An 18030-nucleotide genomic window follows, 5' to 3' on the forward strand; every position below is an offset into this window, starting at 1 on the left:
GTTAGTAGACACATCTTGCTCGTCCATAGACATCTTTTTGGTATTTTTGAAATATTTTTTAAACAAAGAAAAACTTAATAAACTTGAACAAAAACCTTAAACACTCTTTTAAAAAATAATCAGATCTGTGGTTGAAAACCTCAAATCTGATATGCCTGGACAGATTAGAGCAATATCTAAAATAACAATAAGAATTCCAATGTAAATCTGAGTAAGAAGATACTTTTAAACTTCACAAATATTGTAGACCTGGTAAAAATGAAAGAACAGGGCAGCTGACGTCACAAACCAATGGAGCAGTTGTTAGCTGACGTCATTCTTCATCTTCAAAATCAGCAATATTCAGCAACAATCCTTCACACTAATAGCGGAAACAAGCTCTGATACCACTTGTCGGTCTCACTATATCACTAGGATAACTCACTAAATCATTGTCGTAACTAAACACCTAAGTGTCGACAAGAAGGTTAATGATGGCTACTATTTCGTGAAGAACACTAGAATATTAATGGCGGAAACACTAACACTCTAATTTTTGCACATTGAACACTAAAGTAACAAACACACGATTAACCCAAAAGAGTTCCATTTAATATTGCGAAAGATACAAACGAAATCAATTAGGGTATAAAAGTGGAATGTCAGGATCTTTAGCGGGTTTCCATACAGTATTTGGTCTGCCGTCAATCACAATATTCGCAGGTGTCAGGTGTGTCATAGGCGTGCCCTAAAATATTCCTTTTATAGGCCTAGCCCTGACATCTAACATTCCACATTTAGAAACCCTAATCATTGGTTTATAATCAAACGTATTATTCTAAGTGTAAAGCAGGTCTTCGGGCAAGCTTTGCAGCATTTGTCTTCATCCAACAGACCTGGTAACAAAGTGTGCTGGGGAACAGTTCTCCGGGCAGACTTTACTTAGAATATTTTCCTTAGAAAATATTCACCTAGCAGACTTCAATCCTTTTGACCATATCAAACTTTTCTCGATAACAGTCCTATGAGCAAACTTGTTCTTAAGAGATCCCTTCAACCTTTTGTTATCTTTAACTTATTGAACAAACTTAAGTGTGCTGGTAACATTGGAGCTTGCTATTATTTGAACCTTTCTCGGTAGAAGTATAAGTAATTTCTTGATCAACTTCCTTCAAGCTTGTTGGGACCACTATTTATTAAGAATGAACCTTGCTAGATTTACCAAAAGACTTGGTTTCAGCTTTGTTTAGTCAAGAGTTTGCTAGGAAACAAACCTTGCTTGACTTGAAGAACAACCTTGCTAGACAAAGTGAACCTTGCTCGGTTTATCACTTAAGAGGAATTCTAGAAGATACCTTGTTGGGAAAGCAAAATACCTTGCTAGGATAAGTAAGAGCTTGCTGGGAAGCCTGAGCTTGCTCGGTTTCCATACTTAGCCATTTTCATGGAGGTTGAGAAGTTTCCATTCTTTCTTTGGACTTTTTCCCAGCCGCCTCAATCTTCTCTTGGGTGATCATATCCCAAGATTCTTTATCTTTAACGAAGGACACAAGCTCGATTTCATAGGTCACAGTGGAGTTAGGAGGAACAACCGCTACCTCCTGCTTAGATTAAGCAGAACCGAAAGCATATTCCGGTGCAATAGTTAGAACAGCTACCTCCCTTTTCATCATTGTCATCACAGCTCTATCGAGCCCGTCAATAACTTTCTCTTCATCTGTCTTGTACTCAAACAACCCAGTCTCATCATAACCTTTCTTAGTGAATATGGGGCCATCTTGCAGCTTACCAATCAATTTCACCTTAAAAACAGCTCCTTCATTAGTTTTTTTCATATCCTTCTCCTTCTTTCAAAATCTTCTTCATAACCTTTATGTCTTTTCACATCCCAACAATTGGTAATGTTGTTGTGAAGTTCGCGGTCAATTTAGACAACAGACATGTTGTTCCATATAACAAGATATTATTAAAAAAAATATCAGGCCCATATTAATGTTGAATGGTGTAATCAAGAGGGTTCGATAAAGTATTTGTTTAAGTACATTAATAAAGGCCCGGATCGTGCTACTATATTGCTTGTACAAGACAACACTAACAATCAAGATGAAGTGGTAGACGAAGTAAAGGCGTTTTATGATTGCAGATCTATCTGCATGTGAGGCTGCATGGAGAATTTTTTCTTTTGACGGCCATTATAGAGTTACTTATGTTACTCGGCTTCCGTTTCATTTACCTAGACAACAAACAGTTGTGTTCGCAGATGATGATGATGTGGAAAACGTTTTAAGCAAGCCGATTGTTGGTTCTTCAAGATTCACTGCTTGGATGGAGTGTAATCAGAAAATTTGTTTGGAAACAAGATGAACGGGTTTGGGACCTACGTAAACGAGGTTTCTCTATTGGTTGTATTCATCATGTTCCTCCAGCTTTCAATGAAGCATACTATCTAAGAATTTTGTTAAACAAGGTTAGAGGCCCTACGTACTTTGAAGATATCCGTACTATTGATGGTGAAGTGTGTGCTACTTATAGAGATGCTTGTTAAAAAAGAGGCCTTATATACGATGACAACGAGTATATAGAAGCTACTGAAGAAGCAAGTCATACTATAAATGGTTATTATTTACGGAGTTTATTTGCTACAATGTTAATCACTACAGTTTATCTAGACCGGATGACGTATGGGAAAAGTCTTGGCCGTATTTAATTGTTGGCATTCTTTACAAACAACAAAATGAGCAGAAAAATCCAGGTATTAAATAATTAGAATTTCTTATTTTTTTAAATACTTTAAGACATTACCAAATATGTTTAGTTAAAAACTCAGTTTTATTCTATTGTGATTCGTTACAGATTTGGTGCTTTCAGAGGCACAACTAAAGAACCTCGCGTTACTTGAAATTCAAAACTTCCAGCTCCAAAATAATTGTACTCTGCATTATTTTCCTACAATGCCTTTCCCTGATGAGGATTCTATCGTTGCATCAACAAATCATTTTATGAACGAGGAGCTAGCTTATGATACACAAGTCATGACTGGTGAGTTTCAACGACTTTTTATTTCATTAACGCCTGAGCAACGAGATGTGTATAATGAAATAATGGAAGCAGTTGATCAAAAGAATGGGTATTTCTTTGTGTACGGTTATGGAGGGACAGGGAAAACTTTTTTATGAAAGACATTATCGGCTTCCATAAGATCTAAAGCTAAAATAGTTTTAAACTTTGTCTCTAGCAGTATAGCTTCTTTGTTATTTGAGGGAGGTAGAACCGCTCACTCTAGATCCTATAAACCTAATTGAGGATTCTACATGTTCAATAACAAGAAGTCCAGATATTTGCAACATAATGAGGAAAACGAATCTGGTCATCTGGGACGAGGCTCCTATGATACATAAACATGCTTTTGAAGCCTTGGATTGGAAATTAAAAGATGTTTTAAAAAATGGTAACTGTAACAATTGTGAACATCCATTTATGGGGAAAGTTATTGTTTTTGGAGGTGATTTTAGACAAATTCTACCAGTATTACAAAACGGATCACGTAGTGACATTGTTAATGTTTTACTTAGTTCATCCCACATGTGGTCCAAATGCAAGGTTCTTTGGTCCAAATGCAAAGTTCTTAGGTTAACAAAAAACATGAGGTTAACGGTCGGATGTCAGGCATCAGATTTGGAAAAGACCAGTAGATTTTCCGAATGGTTGTTGGAGCTTGGTGAAGGAAAACTTGGGGGTGACAATGACGGTAACGCCATTATAGATATACCAGATGATCTTTTGATTGGTGATTCATCCGATTCTATTTCTGATCTGATTGATTTTGTATATCCAGCATTATTGGAAAATTTTAATGATTTTTCATATTTTCAAGAAAGGGCCATACTTGCACCTTTAAATGAGGTTGTCCAAGACATTAATAACAGATTTTTATCTTTGTTTCCCGGAGAAAAAAGTTGAATATCTCAGTTCTGATAGTATAGACAAGTCTGATAGTGTTGGTCCTGGTTTCGATCCAGCATTACACTCACCCAATTTTCTAAATGGTTTAAAGATGTCTGGTATGCCTAATCATAGATTGTTTCTAAAAGTTGGTATGCCAATAATGTTACTAAGGAATATTAATTGGAAGAACGGTTTATGCAACGGAACCAGATTACAAGTAATTAACTTGGGGGGCATTTTATCGAGGTAAAGGTTATTTCATGTACTAACATTGGGTTTCGTACTTATATAACTCGTAGTGGTCTAACTCCTTCAGATAAGAAACTGTCATTCAAATTGAAACGAAGACAGTTTCCTGTTGTGGTTTGTTTTGCAATGACCATTAATAAAAGTCAAGGCCAATCACTAGCAAGAGTTGACATATACTGCGAGAACCGGTGCTTACACATGATCAACTATATGTGGCTTTATCACGAGTGAATAGTAGAGACGGTGTTAAAATGCTTATATTAGACAAGGAAGGTAAAATTACAAATAAAACTACAAATGTGGTTTATAAAGAACTATTACTAATTTGTAATTGTAAAATGGATGTTATTTTACTTGAATGTTATGTTTTTACATGATTTTATATTTTACTTGATGCTATAAACGTGTGGATGTTACATGATTTATATTTTTTCACTTGTGGTGTCCACGGGTCAATAACCTAGTTATAACTATATTTATTTAATATCTAATAATGAGTTTGACTGAATTGGGTTGTGAATGAGAGTAGAATATTAGGTTTGGTTGGGTTGTGTAGATGGAAGAAACAAAAACTATATTTTAATGCTAGACTGGGTTGAGTTGGCTTGTGAATGGAGATAGTCTAAAAGGCGTGCCGAATTAATAACAAAATTATCTGGTTTAAGAGCATTCACAGCTCGTCCGTCATCCATATCTCTATAATTACACTACAAAACACTACATTTCTCTTTCATGTTTAATTAAATAATATTATTTTATACTTTTATAATTACAGTTTTCTCTCTCATTTACTCACAATCAATTCAATAAATATTAAAAAATAAATAGTGGCAAACAAAGTTTCCCCAAATTTACAAAAAAGTCACTACATTTCTCTTTTCACCAAATAATTTATACTTACAACAACTTAAAACCAAATCATATAATTTACCAATTCCCTCATATAATTATTAGAGAGAAAATGTATTCACCTTCTCTTTATAAAATGGTACTAAAACGTAACTAGATTTGTGAGATCCTTTTCAAAAACTACAATGGTAATTAAAATTTATAAAAATGAATCTAGCTACGTCACTACCTGTTTATTTCGTACAATTCTACGGCATCCTTGTGTACACTACACCCCAACCAGCTTCCGATCACCTATAGGCAGGCATTGCAAAAGGACAAGCAAGTCTTGATGGGGTAGTGGTCGGCTTGAAATGGACCCTAACATATACGACTAGAAGGTTGAATACTAATTGTGTAAACGACCGAGGGATAATAGATCCCGTCCACCGCCGATTCTGACGTTTTTGTTTTGGTCTGCTTCGATTTATGGATTCTGACTCTGATTTCTTCGTCACTGTTTCAGCCTTTGTCACCCATGCCTATATAGACTGATATTGACACATTATTTGTTTACCAAATTTTCTTGTTTTTCTTATTTTATCAAGTTTTTGAAGAAATTAATATACCCAATCAGCTTTGGATTTTAGTATTTCAAATGAAAATTTATATATGCCTTACGACCGCACAACTAAAACAATATGCTTGCGAAACTAGCTACCGAAAGTATATTTGTAAATGTAAAAGAATTATATTCATTCGGTCGAAATTTCAAACACAAATCATTAGAGTTTAGGACGAAATCGATCGTTAAAGGGTTTAGTAACAAATTCGGTCACAAAAGGTTTGGTAGTAAAATCAACCACATGTATAAACTAATGGGTTTAAATGGCGATCGAGACTAACATAAAAAAGGCATTTGCAACTGTTTTACCTATGGCAAAAGGATACTAATGACAACTTTAATAGTTACAAAGGGCCATTCTTTTAAGAATGCATCCACCATTGTATAAATTATTATGTTATCCTTTGTTTTAATTATTGACCACAAGTAAATTGTAACAAGCGTATTTTCATTATCAGGAAACCTTTTATACGAATATATTATCATGATGAAACTTTCATTATCAGAAAACCTTTTATACATTATACAAATATATTAGCATGATGAAATATCTTTTCTAATACTACTATTTTCTTGCTTTTTTTCTTTTATGGACATTTTAAATACAAGTTAATTTTCATTAAAACTTTGGGAAATACATGCGCATGTCTTGAAAGTTGTTTCCGATTCTTAGAGCACGGGACGATCATGATGACCAAAGATCATGAAGGTAATGTTATGTTTTCAAGTGAGCGAGACTAAAATATATTTTTTAAATTTTGTCTTCATTCATTAAGGAGTTAGAAGTAGGGATGAGCAAATTCAATACTGGTATCGATTGGTATGTACCTGTATCGGTACCGATTTGATATTATGGGTACCAAAGTTTTGAGTTTCTGTATCAGTACCAGTACCGGTATTTTCTAATTTTTTTACCTTCAATACCGGTACCGTCACCAAAAATTTGCGATTTTTGGGACCGGGACCGACCGGTACGGTACCGATCTCATCCCTAATTAGGAGTAGTGTTTGCTTCAAAATGAATGTTAAACTAAATTTGAGTTCGCTTTTGAATTTCTGAATCATGTTAACATAAAAAAATGAGTTCCGATTGAACTGATTTCAAAATTGTAATTTCTAATTGATTTGAGTGAATACAACGGTCTTCTGGTTTAATGGCACGAGTGTGATGGTTAAAGCTTAAAATCTTTAAGGTCTCAGATTCGAAACCTGACTCAGATGGGGTTCCTTCAGTGTTGGTTTTCCTCTTAGATGATGTTCATAGGTAAGTTAGACATAGAGCGCAAAATCATTATGAACAGTTGACATCACATTTTGTTTCGTCTAAAAAGACTGTTACTTTGAGTGAATATCTGAAAAAGTTTTATATAAAACATATGCATAATAAATTAATAATAACTATAAATTTATTATTATTATTATTATTATTATTATTATTATATTGGTTTTAGTAGATATTTTTAACAATGCTTAACATTTGAGAAAATTCTGAAAATAGTCCAAAATAAGAGAGATAAACTGAAAATAGTTCAAAGTATGTTTCATTCTGAAAATAGTCCTCCCAAATCTATCTCCACGTGAGATTGGGATTCGTGACGTGAGATTTGGGTATCCTATCAGAAACTGACACGTGTCCCTTCACAGATAAAGTTTCATTGAAATTTGACTTGGCCGATAGTTTTCAAGTGAAAATAGTTTTCTGAAAAACCATATGTTTGGAATGAAAGTTGTCCGTCACGTGAAGTTTCAAAAAAGATGATTTTCGCGTTTTTTTGAAATGCATCTCCTCGGACGCATTCCAAATGAATTTCGTCTATTTTTGCATAAAAAGACGTGTTGTCAAAAAAGATAGATTTTGTTACAAAGTATTATAATTCGATGGTTTTTTAATAAAACTTATCTGTTTTTGCATAAAAAGAATATATATTAGAAAAAGTAAATTTATCCACCCACCGCCATCATTCACCACCCACCGCCATCATAACCACCACCCACCGCCCACCGCCATCATCCACCACCATCACCACCACCCACCGCCATCACCCACCGCCATCATCAACCACCACCACCCACCGTCATCATAACCACCACCACCCACCGCCATCATCAACCACCATCGCCATCATCCACCACACCACCACCCACCACCATCATCAACCACCACTGCCCACCGCCATCATCCACCACCACCACGCACCGCCATCATCCACCACCACCCACCACATTCTTAACACTTGCCATATTTTTAAAATTTTTATAAAAATCATCTAAGGAGATTAAATTCGTTGGGAAATTATCGTTTTTTAAAATTTTTTTGAAAATCATCTAACAAAACTAAGTTCACTGAAAAAGTATCGTTTTTTCCATCTTTTTTGAAATTTCACGTAGTAGACGAAATTCATTTGGAATGCGTCCGAGGAGATGCATTTAAAAAAACGTGGATAACGATGACTTTGAAACTTCACGTGACGGACAACTTTCATTCCAAACCTATGGTTTTTCAGAAAACTATTTTCACTTGAAAACTATCGGCCAAGTCAAATTTCAATGAAACTTTATCTGTGAAAGGACATGTGTCAGTTTCTGATAAGATACCCAAATCTCACGTCACGAATCCCAATCTCACGTGAAAGATAGATTTAGGAGGACTATTTTCAAGGAACCTACTTTGAACTATTTTCAGTTTATCTCTCATATTTTGGACTATTTCCGAATTTTCCCTTTAACATTTTCTATAGCATATCATATCAATACTGTGTATGTAGTATGTATGTATTATTATATTATAATTACATGTTTTGGACGTGGGCACCAAAGAATGAAGCATGCCATCAAAAAGGAATACATGCCTTCCTTGTTTCTCAGAAGCTACCACTGAATTCCGGCTCACTGTCTGCTACGTTATCACGTCATCCACGCATATCATATATATATATATATATGGAAAATTTCTTAAATAACCTAAATGAAGAGAAAGAAAATAAAAAAGATCCAAAAAGTTTCAAGTTTTTAAATATAACCCAAATATTTGTACTGAGGCGACACATAGAAAATATAACCGACGAGATTTAGGAACCATTTAAAAGCTGACACGTGACAAGATTCTGACAAATCCGACCATATTTTTGAAAATCTTGGGAGTTCCGTCCAAATTTTTTCTTTAAATCTTTTTGTTAAAAACAGTCTCTTCAGACGGTTTTTTTATGTTTCTTATCTGGTCCGTTCATATTTTGATTATCCCTAACTTCTTCATCATCATCATCATCATCATCATCATCATCATCATCATCATCATCATCTTCAACTAATAATAAAAATATAAGAGGAGTATGAATTCAATGACGCCAGATCAGAGTGGAAACGCGGGAATCGGAATGGCGGCTAATCCGTTGTCGTTTCTTACACCTAGACCGGAACGTAGGCGTCCGGATTCAAGAGGTATAGATTGGAATTCGACTAAAGGCGACAAGGATCGCGGTGAAGCAAATATCCAGGTTCTGATTAGATGCAGGTATATGTTGTTAATTTTAGCTAGATGTTTGATTTACGTGTGTTGTTTAGGATCCTGCTTGAATAATGGAATTGATTTATATTAAGGTTTGTGTATTCGTTGAAGAAATTTGTGTGATTTGGCTGCAAACAATAGATTTTAAAGAGCCTTTTTTTTTTCTTTTCAACTGTGAAATCCTTTTTTTGTCTTAAAATCTTTAATTTGATTGATTGATTGAAGAAACCAACATAGTCATTGAAGATGAAGATGATAAAGATGATAAAGATGAAGAAGATGAAGGAAGACGTAGATGAAGATGAAGAAGTTAGGGATAATCAAAATATGAACGGACCAGATAAGAAACATAAAAAAACCGTCTGAAGAGACTGTTTTTTACAAAAAGATTTAAAGAAAAAATTTGGACGGAACCCCCAAGATTTTCAAAAATATGGTCGGATTTGTCAGAATCTTGCCACGTGTCAGCTTTTAAATGGTTCTTGAATCTCGTTGGTTATATTTTCTATGCGTCGCCTCAGTACAAATTATTTGGGTTATGTTGGGAAACTTGGAACATTTTGGATATTTTTAATTTTCTCTCCCTTCATTTGGGTTATTTAAGAAATTTTCCCTATATATATATGAAACATTTTCAGAATATAAAGACCATTTCAGTTGACCGTAAGTTCAAATTTCCAACCCGACCCGCAACTGATTTGACAATTCATGCAACCGGTTCGTCTCGTCCTCATGTAACTGAATCCTATTCCTACTTTTGGAAATTTCATTTATTAGTTACTAGTAAACAAGATATATATTTACTTCACATGGATTGATTGATTGATGTTATCTCAACGCCTTGTTCACAAACATCACCATTTTTTTAATTATAGAACTGTATAATCCATCCATTTAATTTGTTAAATTAAGGAAAAGAGAAAAGAAGAATAGTACGTTTAAAGTAGTAAAAGCTACAAATTTTTATACGGTAAATTTTGTTAAAAAGCTACTAATTGTTTAATACTTGATATGTTGACTTCCTAATCTCTTCCTTTTTACTAATGTCGATTGTAACAAAACTCGATCAAGTTTGGTTAAATTTTAAGTTTTGACAGATAAAAGCGAAAGTTAAGAAAGACAACACAATGGAATTTGTCAAGTAACCATAATGCATTAAGTTATACTCTCTTTCTTTGGCATATGGAAACATGATCACATTCGTTGGAAATCAACGTTGGTAGCAGGAAAAATTATTTGCATTATTAGTTACGTTTATTATATACATACATTATCAGACGCTATTATATTCATGTATTCAAACTTAGACCATGTAATATTAGAACTTTAAAAGTAGATTAATAAGCGGGTCGAGTTGGCATCACCTTTCCCCACCAATTCTAGCTGTTGTATAGCCGCCAAAACCATGGCTATAAATAGTCCTCATAGTGTGTTTTTTTGTCAATTCAATATCCCTATAAGTTTTTGTGTTTATTTGTGTATAAATTCCTATGCCACCAACTCTCCAAGTAACATTAATTATTGGTGACGCTACTACAATTTTGAATTAACATACAACTTGAATCATTAATGAGCAGTAAAAGAAAAACAGACAATAACTAGGTTGTTGGATGAGGAGAAAATATAAACATTTAACATTTGAGAAAAAGAAAACACTTGTTATTGGATGATGAAAATCTTAAATCGAGAATCATGTAAAACATGAGTGACCCCACCAGCGAGCGTACCCTTTTTCTTCCTTCTTATTCACACCTCCTTCCTTCCATCCATCCATTAACCAATATCCACCATGCAATTGCTTAAGAAACCCTCCGAAGAACCCATGGCGGCGAAGGATCAGACCCATTGCCCACGGTGCGAGTCACCCAACACCAAGTTCTGTTACTACAACCACGCTACTTCTGCAAGGCCTGTAGACGCTACTGGACCAAAGGTGGCACCCTCCGTAATATCCCCATCTCCCGGTCACCCAGTACCATCGCCCTCACTACCACAAACTGACCCTTTGTAAGTATTACTATTATTCTTTCTTTATATACTTATAATAACCTCTTAATATTCACATTTTTATAAAACGATTAGTATAAGTTTAAGTAAAATTATTCGAATTTTTAGTAAGAAAAAAGCTAAAATAGTACTAGTATAATCTTCAATAGAAAAACAAACAAACAGTATGATAAATATTGTTACATTATGATTCAAGAGCGACTTTCTTAATCATCATTAGTCAGCTTAAACTAAATGATGCCCATTAATACCAACGCATTTATAAATTCGATTTTAAGCCCAAAACCGAATTTATATAGATCGATTTGGGTTTCGGTTTCACAAAAATATACACCAATTTATTTTATAAAATTTTGTAACTCGGTTCTCTTAGGTTTTCGGTTTCATAAAAAAAATGAACCAATTTTTAAGTTTCATTTTTTGGTATTAAGCGGAAAACTGAATTTGTAACTCAGTTTTCGTTTTGGTTTCGGTTGCGGTTGCGGTTAAACAAAAATTTTAATACGGTTCAAATCGAATAAACCAAATAAACCTAGTAAGTAGTAACAAATGATATTCCAATCACAGTTTCTGTCCAAAGAATTTTTAAAAACTTAGAAAAAATAAAAAATAATGCTAATAATAACGATAATTATTCAACAAAATTCAGATTTGGTTTGAATTCGATTAGTTTTTGGTTCTCGCCAAATAAACCTAACTGATCTCCCCCTAAATGTTCATTGTTTTTATTATTTTGTTTTTAAAATTTGAAATTTATTTTGTACTTGCAAAACATGGAGAAAGTTAATATGTATACTTGTTGCAGTATCATCAGATGGGCTTGCCATGAGCCCAAAGTCAATCAGTCTCCAGCTTTCACGACCAGAATCGCCGGTACAGTTCTCGGAGAATCCTGATTTCATGTTCGAGGATCTCACCATTGATTTCATGGATAAGGGTGGTGGTGGCATGAGAAGTTACAATGGTGGTGATTATTTCCCGTCTACGGGCATTGGTGGATACAGGCCCGACAATGGGTACCGACCGGACACAAGTAATATCTATGGGCCGGACCCATTTGGAGAAAAGATGTGGTATTATGATGAGCGTTATGACATGGTAGTTATTGGGGATGATGTGAAGCCTAAGGTATTTGACTTAGAAAGGCGAGATCAAGCGGGTTGTTATCCGGATCTTCATGACTCCGGTGTGGGGAGAAACGGATCATCTGGGTATCTTCTGGGTCTCGGGTCTTCGTGGCCTGGGTTGGTTAACGGGCATGGATCGTCGTCAACGATCCCGCTAGTATAGTTAGTAATGGATATGATTTTACTTACCTTTTGGCCAAGTTGGATTAATGGATTATAGTTTGTGTTTTATGTTATATAGGATCAATGGATTATAGCTTGTCTTTAATGTTATATGTAAGATATTAGTGTTTTGGTGGATGAATGCTATAACTTTTAGACTTTTAGAAACACATGCATTTTATTATCTCAATCTACACCAAATTGTGGGTTTTGTAAATTATATGGTATGATTATAAGTGGTTCTGAGTAAAGTATGGAGAAAATGTTATATGGAAAAGTTAAATTTTGGGTTTTACTGTTCATATTATATAAAATTTTAATATTTTTTAGAATTTGTTGTGTGTGAAAGAGAGTGAAAAGATAATAACAAAGATATAAACAATATTATTTAATTAAACATGAGAGAGACGACAGTTATTTTTAATGTATGGTAGGAAATGGGCTAGGAATGTCTACGTACACCAATTTAGAAAAAAAAAAAACTCTACAATTTACTAGAGTTTTTTTCCAAAAGAATGTTGATAGAAAAAATATTTACTAAAATGTTGTTTGAAAAAAAATATTTTTTGACAACTTTTGTGTTTGTCACTCCTACTCTATAATAAAATAACTTTTTATTTTAAAATTTTTTTTAGAAAAGATAAATAAATAAATTTAGAGAACCTTCTCTGAAGGTTGTTTTAATGCTTTTATCTGTAACTTAGCTTTTGAAAAACAAACAACAAACCTATAAAATAAAACATTTTCAAGAGTTTGTCTATTAGAAAATACAATTAAAATTCTTCTACGTCAAGAACGAAATTTCTTTAAAATATGTTTTTAAAGTTATTGTATGTAAAAACACGTATCACAAAAGAAACAGTTTCGTGTTAATTGGTTTTCTCTATTATAAAACCATTTAATATTGTTTTATAAAGTTTTTTTTGTCAAACCTGTCACTAGATAAAAGAGAGTAAATAGAAAAAAAGTTTTTAATGAACCAAAAAATCGTTTTCTTTAAATCTTTTTATACATAGAAAGAACTTTTTTCTTAAACTTTTTTTTTTAAATGAAAAAACAAAGCCTACCAAATAGTGTTTTCCGAAAACTTGTTTGTATTTTAAAGATGGAAAATACAAGTTGGGATGAGCACGGTACTGTACTGGTATCGAAAATCACGATCCGAATTTCGCTAATTCTTGGTACCGGTACCAGGTGGGTACCGGGATTATACCGGTACCGAAGGTAAAAAATCGGGAAATACCGGTACCGTACCGGTACCGGTACCATACCAATCCCGAAACTTAAAACTTTAAACTTCGGTACCGGTATCGGTACCGATTTTGCCCATCCCTAAATACAAGAACTAAAGAAATTAAAAAAAAAAAGTATTTACAAAATGTTCTTTTAATACTAAACCACAACCATCACTTAAGGTGATCTCAACCAGATACTATACAACCTTATTTGTATATTCACTTAAGTTGGTTTTTAACGGAAACGAAATCGATTATTATTCCTAGGTCATAAAATTAAAATCTTATTTTAATTGATAAGTTATTTATCAAAAATATGTTTCAAATAATGGGTAAAGTTAAAATACAAATAACAACAAAAATAAGAAAGGTGAGAAGGAATCCAGTCTATTGATAATGGCTGAGATTAATTTAATAAATAAAAATTGATGAAAATGACATTAAGGTAATAACCCACGTTTGTTGACTTTCTCTCTCCACATGCAAGACACATGCCAATTCCCCAATCATTTTAAAATGTCCATAATTTTTTCACACGACATTATTTTTTAAAAAAAAATTCACCATAATAATAAGCGTTTTTATCTTTAATATAAATATCATATTGTTATATAAAAATAAAAAAAATATTAATGGGTTTTTTAATTGTGTTTTTTTGTTGTTCATTGTGTCATTGTGTAATATGTTGTTTTCATTGTGTTTTACATTTCAAGTCATTGTGTTATATATATTCACCATTGTGTGTTACGTTTTAGGCCATTGTGTTATACGTATTCGCCACTGTGTCTTGCGTTTTAGGTCATTGTTTTATACGTATTCACCATTGTGTTTTACGTTTCAAGTTATTGTGTAACATGTATTGATGGCGAAAAAAGACACAATGGTGTGCGAAAAGACACAATGACGAAAAAAGACACAATGGTGTGCGAAAAGACACAATGAAGAAAAAAGACACAATGACGAAAAAGACACAATGATAAGCGAAAAGATACAATGGTGTGCGAAAAGACACAATGAAGAAAAAAGACACAATGAAGAAAAAAGACACAATGATAAGCGAAAAGACACAATGACGAAAAAAGACACAATGATAAGCGAAAAGACACAATGACGAAAAAAGACACAATGATATGCGAAAAGACACAATGGTGTGCGAAAAGACACAATGATAAGCGAAAAAGACACAATGGTGTGCAAAAAGACACAATGACGAAAAAAGACACAATGATAAGCGAAAAGACACAATGGTGTGCGAAAAGACACAATGACAAAAAAGACACAATGATAAGCGAAAAGACACAATGGTATCCAAAATGACACAATGACGAAAAAAGACACAATGATAAGCGGAAAAACACAATGGTGTGCGAAAAAGACACAATGACGAAGACACAATGATAAGCGAAAAGACACAATGATAAGCGAAAAGACACAATGGTGTGTGAAAAGACACAATGACGAAAAAAACACAATTATAAGCGAAAAGACACAATGGTGTGCGAAAAAGACACAATGACGAAAAATACACAATTATAAGCGAAAAGACACAATGGTGTGCGAAAAGACACAATGACGAAAAAAGACACAATGATAAGCGAAAAAGACACAATGGTGTGCGAAAAGACACAATGACGTGATTTTTGTTTTAAATTTTATATAACAAAAATCATACTCATATTAAAGATAAAAAAACGCTTGTTATTATGATGATTTTTTTTTTTAAAATATCATACGAAAAAGTTATAAACGTTCTAAAATGATGGGGGTATTAACATGTGTCTTACATGTGGAGAGAGAAAATGTGTACAATTACCTTTATACACTTTTTTCTTTTATCCTCACTTGACACATGTCAATTATTTATAGCTTCTCATACTTCTCATTTTTATCACCCTTTGTAGAATAACTTGACCCAGTTTGGGTAAAGTTAAAATACGAAGGACAATAGAAATGAGAAGGGTGAGAAGGAAACCATTCCATTGATCATAGATTTGAATGGCTGAGATTAATTTAATAAATAAAAATTGATGGAAAGGGCATGAAGGTGATAACACATCTTTGTTGACTTTCTCTCTCCACATGAAAGTCACATGCCAATTCCCCCTATCATTTTAAAATGTTCATAACTTTTTCATACGATATTATTTTTATAAAAAAGTCACCATAATAGTAAGCGTTTTTTTTATCTTTAATATGAGTATCATATTGTTATATAAAAATAAAAAAAATTAATGGGTTTTTCAATTGTGTTTTTTTGTTGTTCATTGTGTCATTGTGTAATATATTGTTTCCATTGTGTTTTACGTTTCAAGTCAATGTGTTATATATATTCATCATGGTGTCTTACGTTTTAGGAAATTGTGTTATACGTATTCACCATTGTGTCTTACGTTTTAGTCATTGTGTTATACGTATCACCATTGTGTTTTACGTTTCAAGTTATTGTGTAATATGTATTAATCATTGTGTTTTATGTATTAGATAATTTGTTGTTATTTTATCATTATTTTTACATATTATTATTACACAGTGGTGTTATTAGTATTTAAAAAAACTTAATGATGAGTTGAAAGACACAATGACGAAAAAACACAATGACAAAAAAAGACACAATGATAAGCGAAAATACACAATGGTGTGCGAAAAAAGACACAATGGTGTGCGAAAAGACACACTGACGAAAAAAGACACAATGGTGTACGAAAAGACACAATGGTGTGTGAAAAGACACAATGACGAAAAAAGACACAATGATAAGCGAAAAGACATAATGGTGTGCGAAAAGACACAATGACGAAAAAAGACACAATGGTGTACGAAAAGACACGATGTCGAAAAGAGACACAATGATAAGCGAAAAGACATAATGGTGTGCGAAAAGACTCAACGACGAAAAAAGACACAATGATAAGCGAAAAGACACAATGACGAAAAAAGACACAATGATAAGCGAAAAGACACAATGATGTGCGAAAGACACAATGATGTGTGAAAAGACACAATGACGAAAAAAATACACAATTATAAGCGAAAAGACACAATATTTTGCGAAAAGACACAATGACGAAAAAAACACAATGATAAGCGAAAAGACACAATGGTGTGCGAAAAGATACAATGATAAGCGAAAAAGACACAATGGTGTGCAAAAAGACACAATGACGAAAAAAGAACAATGATAAGCGAAAAGACACAATGGTGTGCGAAAAGATACAATAACGTGATTTTTGTTTTAGTTTTATATAACAAAAATCATACTCATATTAAAGATAAAAAAACGCTTGTTATTATGATGATTTTTTTAAAAAAAAATATCATTCGAAAAAGTTATTTACATTCTAAAATGATGGGGGTATTAACATGTGGAGAGAGAAAATATGTACAATTACCTTTATACTCATTTTTCTTTGGTCCCCACTTGACACATGTCAATTATTTATGGTTTCTCAGTCTTCTCATTTTTATTACCATTTGTAGAATAACTTGACTCTGTAAAATATATATACAATGTATATTGTAAATAAAAATGGGGCATTCCGAGAATCGAACTCGGGACCTCTCGTACCCAAAGCGAGAATCATACCACTAGACTAATGCCCTGACATGACGTGTTGGCACATTAATATTAATTCAAACATATTATATATATTACAATTCTCAAATTTCAATTCACACACGAAATTACTATTCACTTCAAAATGTGCTTTCTCATTGGTACTTTATGCTTTATATGTTGTTCAAGCACAACTAAGTTTATGCATATGGTATGTACCATGTGCTTCCACTGTTGTATGTTTGTATCCCTGATTAGGTTTGCCAGGTGTTGCTCCATGCTATCAGGGCCGACTCAACGGTTTATGAGGCCTAAAGCTAACTATAATGTTGGGGCCTATTTCAAAAATTATTTTATATAAACTATCCTCCTTTACCCGAGCTTTAGACCAACAATAATGATTTTTTTAGGCTTCTCTTTTTGTTTGTTTAATCTTTTAGAATGACATTATTCATACTTTCAAGTTCTATTTTACATTATAATTCAAAGTTGCAAACAAAGTCACAAAGAATCTAATCTCAGTAGCAAACAGTTCACATAATTTAAGTATAAAAATTGGAAACAATAATCAAAATTCACAAAAAAACGAAATCAAAACACGAAGAATAGGGCTTATTAGTGTACCTTATAGCTTCAAAATAGGTTTAACAAAACCAGAATTAAGTCGAAAAGCCTTCAAATCAAACTAATTGAATTATGAATTAGGGCTCCAACAGAAACAAGAGGAATCAAATTAATCGACTATTGAACTCAGAATCAAGCCACTTTTGAAGAATTGATGTTCCAGCTTCCCACCTTAGTTAACCATTTTGAAA

General features: G+C 33.2%; 2 protein-coding genes and 1 pseudogene across 2 annotated transcripts; 2 read left to right on the forward strand and 1 right to left on the reverse strand.

Annotated features, from left to right (window-relative positions):
* Window positions 1-1421: 1421 nt before the first annotated feature.
* On the reverse strand, window positions 1422-1814 carry LOC143626436 (peptidyl-prolyl cis-trans isomerase FKBP62 pseudogene; annotated as a pseudogene).
* A 298-nt stretch (window positions 1815-2112) lies between these two features.
* Window positions 2113-3155, forward strand: LOC143626437 (uncharacterized). Its single transcript, XM_077096535.1, has 4 exons — window positions 2113-2311; window positions 2406-2496; window positions 2640-2731; window positions 2833-3155. Exons 1-4 carry the CDS (start codon window positions 2113-2115, stop codon window positions 3153-3155), a joined length of 705 nt encoding a protein of 234 aa, XP_076952650.1.
* A 5809-nt stretch (window positions 3156-8964) lies between these two features.
* Window positions 8965-12489, forward strand: LOC143626439 (uncharacterized). Its single transcript, XM_077096536.1, has 2 exons — window positions 8965-9064; window positions 11944-12489. Exons 1-2 carry the CDS (start codon window positions 8965-8967, stop codon window positions 12426-12428), a joined length of 585 nt encoding a protein of 194 aa, XP_076952651.1. The 3' UTR covers window positions 12429-12489.
* Window positions 12490-18030: the final 5541 nt, after the last annotated feature.

The sequence above is a fragment of the Bidens hawaiensis genome, unplaced genomic scaffold (genome assembly GCF_021521415.1).
Source record: "Bidens hawaiensis isolate Kalapana, Puna unplaced genomic scaffold, B.hawaiensis_p1.1 tig00004364_1, whole genome shotgun sequence".
NCBI lineage: Eukaryota > Viridiplantae > Streptophyta > Magnoliopsida > Asterales > Asteraceae > Bidens > Bidens hawaiensis.